This window comes from Emys orbicularis, chromosome 8, assembly GCF_028017835.1.
Source record: "Emys orbicularis isolate rEmyOrb1 chromosome 8, rEmyOrb1.hap1, whole genome shotgun sequence".
In the NCBI taxonomy this organism is placed as follows: Eukaryota; Metazoa; Chordata; order Testudines; family Emydidae; genus Emys; species Emys orbicularis.
Genome location: NC_088690.1, coordinates 112,173,641 through 112,184,237, shown reverse-complemented (window position 1 = coordinate 112,184,237; position 10,597 = coordinate 112,173,641). Strand labels below are relative to the sequence as shown.

At 45.4% G+C, this 10,597-nt stretch overlaps 1 protein-coding gene across 1 annotated transcript; it reads left to right on the top strand.

The window, feature by feature from the left end:
* The first annotated feature begins 319 nt into the window (after nucleotides 1–319).
* Nucleotides 320–5,121, top strand: LOC135882086 (ovomucoid-like). The gene is made up of 4 exons (XM_065408861.1): nucleotides 320–377; nucleotides 2,910–2,932; nucleotides 4,683–4,798; nucleotides 5,040–5,121. Exons 1-4 carry the CDS (start codon nucleotides 320–322, stop codon nucleotides 5,119–5,121), a joined length of 279 nt encoding a protein of 92 aa, XP_065264933.1.
* The last annotated feature ends 5,476 nt before the right edge of the window (nucleotides 5,122–10,597 follow it).

Here is a 10,597-nt window from a genome sequence, read left to right as displayed (position 1 = left end):
CCAGGTTTGGGTGCCCATGTGCACCATGGTGAGCACTCAGCCCACATAACTACTCCATTATTCACCAAATCAAGGGTGTGACTTGTAAGCTCCTCCAACTTATCCTGGAAACTTTTTGTGGAGGAAACATTGTTCACAACTTGGCATTCCCCTCGAGAGCTTTGCTTCCGGTTGCCGGAGTTGTGAGTGACTATTTAGGATGATGTCACAATGAAGGTGGGTTCTCCGACACCCTATATATAGCGGGGCTCTGTCTGTGGGGTTTACTAAGGGAGCAGAGCCCCAAGAGCCCAGTGCAGACCAGACAGCCACGTCCGCCATGAAGATAACAGGGACCGTTCTGCTCTTTGCTCTGGCACTTTGCTGCTTCTACTCAGGTGAGTCACTTTTGCTGTAGCCTGTGCTGAGCCCTGCTCTGATACCTCTGCCCCCCCTGAAAGGTCGGGGCCAGCCTCACTCTGATCTATACAGGGGTTCGCACATCCCCACAGTGGCTGATTCCAGGAGCAGCTGGTTTATTTCTGAGATGCCACTGCACAGCCTGGACATTGAGCTGATTCTAGGAGCTCTAACCTCCCTGCACCGATCCCAGAGCTCGGAAGGGCTGTTCCCGGGGTTCTCTCTGGGCTGGGATATCACTGACTCTGCCAGAAACCGAGGCAGCTGAAAAGATTCACAGCTCCTAGAAACCAAACATCCATGGAATCCCCTTTCTTTCTGAATTTCTTCTCATTCACCGTTCTGGTTGTTTTCTGATTATTTTGTTGAGGTTGAGGTGGTTGGCAGTAAAATTCTTGATCCAGTTGCTTAAATAATTTTAATTCCTGTCATTGTTTATTATGAAACTCCACAAAGAGGCCATCAGGTACGGTGACCAATTGTACTGATTTTATAGGGCCAATCCCAATATTCGGGGCTTTTTCTTATATAGGTGCCTATTAGCCCCCATTCCCGTCCGGATTTTTCACACTTTTTATCTAGTCACCTTACCATCAGGAGTCAAAAATTCCCACCCGGGATCAGACCTGGCGCCCAGCTATCCAATCTCTGTTTCCAACACTAGCCTATGCCAGTGTATTTAGAGCGACGTACAAGGCCCTCGGCAGTTCTGAGAGAAGCTTCCCACAGCAAAAATTTCTTCTTACCTTGTATTACTTAGGAGTTGCTTCATGCCCTGAATTAATTCAATTCAATGATACTTTATTAGCATGACAAGCTCTATGGCATTGCCAAAGTAGAAACTGGAAGATTTAGATCCTCTCCAAACACTTGCTTTTTTTGGTTAAATCCCTACCTTGTAATGCTGGATGATCCCGTTATCCATAGCTCCTTAATACAGATAATCTTCACTTGGGGGGCTGATATCTTCGTCAATTGGATACAGTTTCATTAACAAACAGTCAGACCTGTTCCGAATGAAACATCTCATTAGAATTGTGTAATTGCTGATGTAATTCTGTGCTATGGCTTAACTCGAAGAGACACTCAAATAATGGAGAAAGAGAGAGAGAGTCAAAAGCTGCTGAGGTTTTTATGGCTGCCCATGAGATCCTGGATCCTGCAAAACACCTGCTGAGACACAACCTTTAGTGTTCTGGTATTTTTCAGGCAGTGTCAATGAATGGACCAGACAGCCTGTTGTAAGGTACATGGCGGAGTGTGCAGTGTTATGTTCACACCATCCAAACGGATGTTAGAGTAAAATGTAAAACTCTTTTTCTGGATCCTTTTAATGTAATACAACATGATTTCTCAGAATCCAGAACCTTAATGTACAAGAACCCAAAACACAGAGAGAGACAAAGCCGGCTGCTCCCGAAGGCAGCGAGGCACAATTCAATCCCTGTTGCTCTAGGTTGGCTCTTTGAAAATTAACCCCTGAAGACCCAGATCACAAGTTTCCCAACAGAGCCTCTAATGAGCAGGACCAAGAAGCAGAACCAGGAAACCCCTCACACTTAAAGACAGATCAGGGAACAACAAAGACACCTGAAGTGGAGTCCAATGTCAGAGGCCAGCGCCAGACAGTGTCAATGAATGGACCAGACAGCCTGTTGAGAACAGGTGAACCGAATGACAGAAAAGTGGCTGTGGTATGAAATGCCTCTGAAATGCAGTACTCCATAACAGGCGTTTTAAAGCAAAGCCATTAACCACTTTTGTTGTGGATAGTTTGGGGTGTAATCCTGCTACCACTGATGTCAATGGACATTTTTTGGCCTCTGTTGGCTGGGTGTAGTTTTGAAAGAACATCAGAGTATTATGGCGCTGGCAGCTAACAGAGCGATTTCTTCAGCTCAAGTGGCAGGGGCCTGTGTTTCAAAAGCTAAAGATGTGATCAACATGTGGGTGTTGTTTTATTATGGGTGGCTTAACACAGCCATGATCCCGCTACATGGTTGAACTGATCCCCCATGAAACTCTAAAGAAAGAAAGAAAGAAAGTTCTGTGCATTTTTAAGATTGTCTTGCTGACAACATGAATGTTTTCTGAACCCTTTCACTGAATTTAATGAGTAGATACAATGTTACCCTTCATCCAGAAGGAGAAGGGTTAAAACAAATAGCACTGAGATCTTCTCAGAAGTTCCTGGAAAAGTAGGAAACTCCCCACCTCCCCCAAAGGCGAGGGTGAGATCCTGTAGAGGAGACACCTGCCTAGAATAGGATCACTATGGAAAGCCCCAGGAACGTTTGCAGGTTCCTCCTTTGTGATCTCAATTCAGTGAATACAGGTGGTACAAGAGCTGACATCCCTAGTGGCACAACCCCGTACCAGAACATTTGAAAAGGCTCTGTATAAAAGTACAGAGAGAGACTTGGTCAGAACTAGGGACATCGATAACCCCAGCACCAGGAAGGGAGAGAGAATCTGAAAGAGTCTCATTCTGTCTGTATGTTTTGTTCCAGATGCTGCTGGAAAGGCTGGTACGGTAAGTCGAACTCTCCCTGTTCATTAATAGTCACTTTCCCCAATCTCTGGTTTTAGAGATTTCTGGTTAGAAACCTATGAGAGCAGATGACTCAGAGCAGAAGTAGACTGTACCCCATGCCCTAGCCAGGGGAGAGTGAATCTCTGGGGCTGAGAACCCATGGGTATGTCTACACTGGAACAAAGACCCAGGGCCAGTCCATGGCTGGACCGGATCAGCTGACTTGAGCTTGGGGGGCGTGGGCTGCAGGGCTAAAAATGGCTGTGTAGATGTTCGGGCTCTGGGACCCTCCCCCATGAGGGTTTTTATATTTGAACATCTGCTGCCTGTGGAGATGCTCTTTCTCTTAGACCAGGTGTGACAGTCTGTACCCCTATATTCACCCCTTTTACAAGACTATGATAAATTTTGTACAAAGTATGCCTTGTGAGGTATTTTCGAACACTCATAATGTGCTGAACATTATTGTCCTGTTAAGTATGTGAGGCAACATTGTATGTAAAGTTATAAGATTCTACTCTATAAGACATGTTCCCAGTCTGGGAAAACAGCCATAAATGAGAGACAAAAGACAAACTGATGCCTCAGCCAGGTCTCAACATAATCAAATGGACCATCATGTGGTTATGTGGCCATTCTTTGGCAGGTAAAAAGTTGTGAGCAAGAAATTTACTTGTTGGCAAAGGAACAGCTGGAGGTTCCCATCCCCACAAACTTTCTGTCGCATGAATCCCAGCTAGAGATGATGCTCAAAGAAGAGGGGAAAATATAAGAATGGGGAACAAACGCCCCAAGTTACTCCTCCCTTTCTCTCTGCCCACGACATCACCAACACCTGAAGGACAAGGAAAGTAACACGGGACTGGGGGAGGGGTCCTGGCGGAAAGGACAGCCAGTAAGACTGCTGAAGCATTTGGTGAGAGAGACCTTTCGCTTTGAATTCACTTAGCTTGATAAGTCAGGCATTAGTGGCGTTTTGCTTTTATTTTCTCGTAGCCAATTCTGACTTTGATGCCTCGTTACTTGTAATCACTTAAAATCTATCTTTCTGTAGATAAGAAACTTGTTTTATTGTTTTATGTAAAGCAGTGTGTTTGGATTGAAGTGTTTGGAAAACTCCATTTGAGACAACAGGATTTGTGCATTTCATTTTCTATTAATAAAATGACAGATTTATATGAGCTTGTATTGTTCAGGAGGGTGCTGGGCACTACAAGACACACATTTCTGGGGGAGAGTCTGGGACTGGAAGTTTGCTAGTATTTCCCTGCAGTGTAATTCAAGAGTGGCTGGCCAAAGCACTCATAACGTAAATTACTCTGAGCTGTACATGCTGGAGGCTGTGTGTGAGCAGGAACAGGAGTGGTTGCTTTCCTAGCAAAGCAGTGTAAAAGGCACCCCAGGTTGGAGAATTGAGGGCACACAGATGTTCATCAGTCCAGCTTGTACCCGGTAATGTCAGATTAGCATCTGATGCCTACGGAGATGCCCCTTCGCTCACACACCATGTGCTGTGGGTTCAGAAACGTCTCTTACACCAGGGAGACGGGCTCGGCTCCTCCTGGCAGCGAGAGGGGAATTGGGGAGTCGGTTCATCAGAACGTCAGTGGAGACAAGGGACAGGAGTAGGTACTGCGAGCTCCCAGGGGCAGGGAGTGTCCCTCCCTCTGTGTTCAAAGGCGAGTGGGGCGTCGGGGCACCACTGAAATGCAGACAATAACTCTAATAGCAACACTAATGTTCTTTGTAGGGTTTCTGCAGTGAGTTCAAGGAGCCTCCAGAAGGCTGCACCAGGGAGTACAACCCTATCTGTGGCACTGATGGCAAGACATATGGCAACAAATGTGTCTTTTGTTCATCAGTCTAGTAAGTATCAGAATAAACGGCCCATTAACAAAAACTAAAATACAATTGTGAGGTAATTCAAGGCCCTGCCTGCGTCTGTTTCTTTACCTCCTAGAGGCTGGGTCGACTATCTCAGTGTAATTTTTCCTGTCAGCCAATAAGCTCTGGTTAATGTCACATACTGGGGCCTTGACAAATGCTTTGCTCTCGCTGTCCATAAGGGTTGCAGCCCTGAGTTCTGTGTCTCTGTCTTTCCCTCCAGTGAATACCTTGGAAGTCTTTGCTTTGTGCATTATGGAGAATGCAAGTCACAAGATGAGGCCAAGGAAAGAGAAGACCTTTAGCATTTAGTTCCCACCAGCAGATCCCTGCATGGAGCCACAGTCTCGTCTCATCCTCCATTTGCAGGGCTCCTGACAGCATCGCTGACTCCCCACCTGTCTGTGCAATAAAGCAAACTCAGCAGAATTCATTACCTCTGTGTTTTTTTCCCCTTTCCAAGGAGGGACTCTGCTCTCCCGTGCCTGGGAGAAAACTAAGGGATTGGAGGGGTGGTATATAAGATATAAGGCCCAGGGCTACTTGTCAGGGTGAGAGGTGTAAAGGGCTTGTGGGAATGTGGATCCATGCCGTGCGCCACACCCTACACACCAACAAACCCTTGATCCTTCCGATAAAGCGCCCCGTCCCCCAGAGACCCACGAGCTGCACAGTCCGTCCGTCTCCTCCATGGCACACAGGGGACTGCGGAGTCCCTCTGACTGGGGTCCGAGCTGTGCTGATGCCCTGTGCAGCAGACCAGCAACCTGCCACATTTGGCTCTTCACATGCTTGGAAGCTGCCTCACTTCTGGGCTGCCCTGGGGGATCCTGACCGATCTCTGACCATGCTGATGCTTGCTGTAAGCCAGCGCCCTGTCCCAGTGACTCAGGAGCGTCTGGGAGCGGGGAGACGCCAGAGACAAAGAACGGGGAGGTTGGTACAAAGGGGCACCCTGAAATGACTCGAGCTAGCGAACAGGAGCGGCTAACAGGGGAGCTTAGCAAGGGAGTTTACAGGGGGAGTGGGAGTGTGGGGGGCTAGATACACATTACATTCCTTAAACTCCTTTAAACTTAAACCCAAAACACCCCCTGATAAAAACAAAACCTCAAGAAAGGAACAAGCTTTAGGAGTAAAAGGAGAATGCAGGCAGAAGTCCAGCAACAGAGTGGGGGCTACCCAGTTTATTGCACCCAATGCAGCATGTCTGATTACCTGCCCTGTGGGCGGGTGCCGTATGTGTGCATCCGGTGCAAGGAGCCCCTGGCCCTCGGAGACCGTGTATGGGCTTTGGAGACCAGAGTGGCTGAGCTGGAGGCGCTAAGGGAGACAGAGAGGTACACAGATGAGACTTTCCGGGACACAGTGGAATGGTCCCACCCCCGGTCTGACAGCCTCTGTGCTGGGGGAAAGCCAACAGATGCGGAGGAGCACGTGGTTCGGACAGAGACATCCCCTAAGGGAGGATCTACTAATGGAGATTTTTTATGTCCTAGTAAGGAGGAGAGTATGGAAGATGATAAAATACAGGTAGGATCTGATGAGACACAGTCAAATGAAAAAAAGTCTCATTTAATTACATCATGCAACGCTAAAAAGTGACAGGTTTTTAAAGTGCTTATATACCAATGCTAGAAGTTTCAATAATAAGATGGGTGAACTAGAGTGCCTCGTATTAAATGAGGATATTGATATAATAGGCATCACAGAAACTTGGTGGAATGAGGATAATCAATGGGACACAGTAATACCAGGGTACAAAATATATCAGAAGGACAGAACAGGTCGTGCTGGTGGGGGAGTGGCACTACATGGGAAAGAAAGCTTAGAATCAAATGAAGTAAAAATCCTAAATGAACCAAACTGTACCATGGGATCTCTATGGATAGTAATTCCATGCTAATAATAAGAATATAGCGGTAGGGATATATTACCGACCACCTGACCAGGATGGTGATGGTGACTGTGAAATGCTCAGGGAGATTAGAGAGACTATTAAAATAAAAAACTCAATAATAATGGGGGATTTCAACTATCCCCACATTGACTGGGAACATGTCACCTCAGGAAGGGATGCTGAGATAAAGTTTCTTGACACCTTAAATGACTGCTTCTTGGAGCAGCTAGTCCCGAAACCCACCAGAGGAGACCCAATTCTTGATTTAGTCCTAAGTGCAGTGCAGGATCAGGTCCAAGAGGTGAATATAGCTGGACCGCTTGGTAATAGTGACCATAATATAATTAAATTTAACATCCCTTTGGCGGGGAAAACACCACAGCAGCCCAACATGGTAGCATTTAATTTCAGAAAGGGGAACTACACAAAAATGAGGACGTTAATTAAACAGAAATTAAAAGGTACAACACCAAAAGTAAAATCCCTGCAAGCTGCATGGAAACTTTTAAAAGACACCATAATAGAGGCTCAACTTAAATGTATACCCCAAATTAAAAAACATAGTAAGAGAACCAAAAAAGAGCCACTGTGGCTAAACAACAAAGTAAGAGAAGCAGTGAGAGACAAAAAGGCATCCTTCAAAAAGTGGAAGTTAAATCCTAGTTAGGAAAATAGAAAGGAGCATCAACTCTGGCAAATGAAGTGTAAACTATAATTAGGAAGGCCAAAGAAGAATTTGAAGAACAGTTAGCCAAAGACTCAAAAAGTAATAGCAAACCCTTTTTTAAGTACATCAGAAGCAGGAAGCCTGCTAAACAACCAGTGGGGCCATTGGATGATCGAGATGCTGAAGGAGCACTCAAGGACGATAACGCCATTGCGGAGAAATGAAATGAATTCTTTGCATTTGTATTCACGGCTGAGGATGAGAGGGAGATTCCCAAACCTGAGCCATTCTTTTTAGGTGACAAATCTGAGAAACTGTCCCAGATTGAGGTGTCATTAGAGGAGGTTTTGGAACAAATTGATAAACTAAACAGTAAAAAGTCACCAGGACCAGATGGTATCACCCAAGCGTTCTGAAGGAATTCAAATGTGAAATTGCAGGACTACTAACTGTTGTCTGTAACCTATCATTTAAATCAGCTTCTGTACCAAATGACTGGAGGATAGCTAATGTGATGCCAATTTTTAAAACGGGCTCCAGAGGTGATCCCAGCAATTACAGGCCAGTAAGCCACACTTCAGTACCGGGCAAACTGTTTGAAACTATAGTAAAGAACAAAATTGTCAGACACGTAGATGAACATAATTTGTGGGGGAAGAGTCAACATGGTTTTTTAAAGGGAAATCATGCCTCACCAATCTACTAGAACTCTCTGAGGGGGTCAACAAGCATGTGAACAAGGGGGATCCAGTGGATATAGTGTACTTAGATTTTTAGAAAGCCTTTGACAAGGTCCCTCACCAAAGGCTCTTAAGCAAAGTAAGCTGTCATGGGATAAGAGGGAAGGTTCTCTCATGGATTGGTAACTGGTTAAAAGATAGGAAACAAAGGGTAGGAATAAATGGTCAGTTTTCAGAATGAAGAGAGGTAAATAGTGGTGGCCCTCAGGGGTCTGTACTGGGCCCAGTCCTATTCAACATGTCCATAAATGATCTGGAAAAAGGGGTAAACAGTGAGGTAGCAAAATTTGCAGATGATACCTACTCCAGGACAGGGCCAACAAAGAAAGTAACAGAACACCACTAGCCATCACCTTCAGCCCCCAACTAAAACCTCTCCAGCGCACCATCAAAAATCTACAACCTATCCTGAAGGACGATCCCTCACTATCGCAGATCTTGTGAGACAGGCCAGTTCTCGCTTACATACAGCACCCCAACCTGAAGCAAATACACACCAGCAACCACACACCACACAACAAAAACACTAACCCAGGAACCTATCCTTGCAACAAAGCCCATTGCCAGCTCTGTCCACATATCTTTTCAAGGGACACCATCATAGGACCTAATCACATCAGCCACATCATTAGAGGCTCGTTCACCTGCACATCTACCAATGTACCACAACCTCCTCAAGCAAGGAGTTCCACAGGTTGACTGTGCGCTGTGTGAAAAAGAACTTCCTTTTATTTGTTTTAAACTTGTTGCCCATTAATTTCATTTGGTGGCTCCTAGTTCTTATATTATGGGAACAAGTAAATAACTTTTCCTTATTCACTTTCTCCACACCACTCCTGGTTGCTTTTTTGACTGATGCTGCACACTGCGTGGACGTCTTCAGAGAACTAGCCACGATGACTCCAAGATCTCTTTCCTGATTAGTTGTAGCTAAATTAGCCCCCATCATATTGTATGTATAGTTGGGGTTATTTTTTCCAATGTGCATTACTTTACATTTATCCACATTAAATTTGAGATGCTAACAGAATGTTGGTTAACAGAATGTTGGGAATAATTAGGAAAGGGATAGATAATAAGACAGAAAATATCATATTGCCTCTATATAAATCCATGGTACGCCCACATCTTGAATACTGTGTGCAGATGTGATCGCCTGATCTCAAAAAAGATATATTGGACTTGGAAAAGGTTCAGAAAAGGGCAACAAAAATGATTAGGGGTATGGAGCATCTGCCATATGAGGAGCGATTAATAAGACTGGGACTTTTCAGCTTGGAAAAAAGACAACTAAGGGAGGATATGATAGAGGTCTATAAAATCAAGATTGGTGTGGAGAAAGTAATTAAGGAAGTGTTATTTACTCCTCATAACACAAAAACTAGGGGTCACCAAATGAAATTAATAGGCAGCAGGTTTAAAACAAACAAAAGGAAATATTTTTTTACACAAGACACAGTCAACCTGTGGAACTCCTTGCCAGAGGATGTTGTGACGGCCAAGACTATAACAGGGTTCAAAAAAGAACTAGATAAATTCATGGAGGATAGCTCCATCAATGGCTATTAGCCAGGCTGGGCAGGGATGGTGTCCCTAGCCTCTGTTTGCCAGCAGCTGGGAATGGGCGACAGGGGATGGATCACTTGATGATTCCCTATTCTGTTCATTCCCGCTGGGGCACCTGGCATTGGCCACTTTAATACCCAGTATTCTCTCCCCTTCAGGGTACTTACACACAGCAATCAAGTCACCTCTCTGCCTTCTTTTTGATAAGCTAAACAGAACGACCTCTTTAAGTCTCTCACTGCTCAGGCATTTCCTCCAGTGCTTGAGTCACACAACGCACAGTCAACCTGTTGAACTCCTTGCCAGGGGATGTTGTGAAGGCCAAGACTATAACAGGGTTCAAAAAAGAACTAGAAAAGTTCATGGAGGATAGGTCCATCAATGGCTATTAGCCAGGCTGGGCAGGGATGGTGTCCCTAGCCTCTGTTTGCCAGCAGCTGGGAATGGGCGACAGGGGATGGATCACTTGATGATTCCCTATTCTGTTCATTCCCGCTGGGGCACCTGGCATTGGCCACTGTCGGCAGACAGGATACTGGGCTAGATGGACCTTTGGTCTGACCCAGTGTGGCCGTTCTTATGTTCTTATGTTAAAGTCAGACTTTAAGCATGGTGAATTGCAAGGAGATTGTGTAAATCTGAACTCTGAAGGGAGAGGGACATGGCTCCTCACCCATTAAGACGTCCTCATGTTGCTAGCCCTGCTAAAGCCTGGGCCACCACGTCTTCCCCGTTATTGTCTGCATGCCCATCACCTCTCAGACTCTGAGACTCGCCGCACCCGACCCAATATTACTATGTTTAATAATGATAATACTAAGCAGCACTCACCTATATTTGTCAGGGGTATTTGTTGTTGATTATTGCAGGATTCAGCAACTCCCAGTCTTGCTGTACAGAGATGAAAG

Excerpts from the sequence above, each read along its gene's own strand:
- LOC135882086 (XM_065408861.1), top strand. The coding sequence starts at position 320 with ATGAAGATAACAGGGACCGTTCTGCTCTTTGCTCTGGCACTTTGCTGC. Across the intron at positions 378-2,909 it reads ACTTTGCTGCTTCTACTCAG|ATGCTGCTGGAAAGGCTGGT; the intron begins GTGAGTCACTTT and ends GTTTTGTTCCAG. Across the intron at positions 4,799-5,039 it reads GTCTTTTGTTCATCAGTCTA|TGAATACCTTGGAAGTCTTT; the intron begins GTAAGTATCAGA and ends CTTTCCCTCCAG.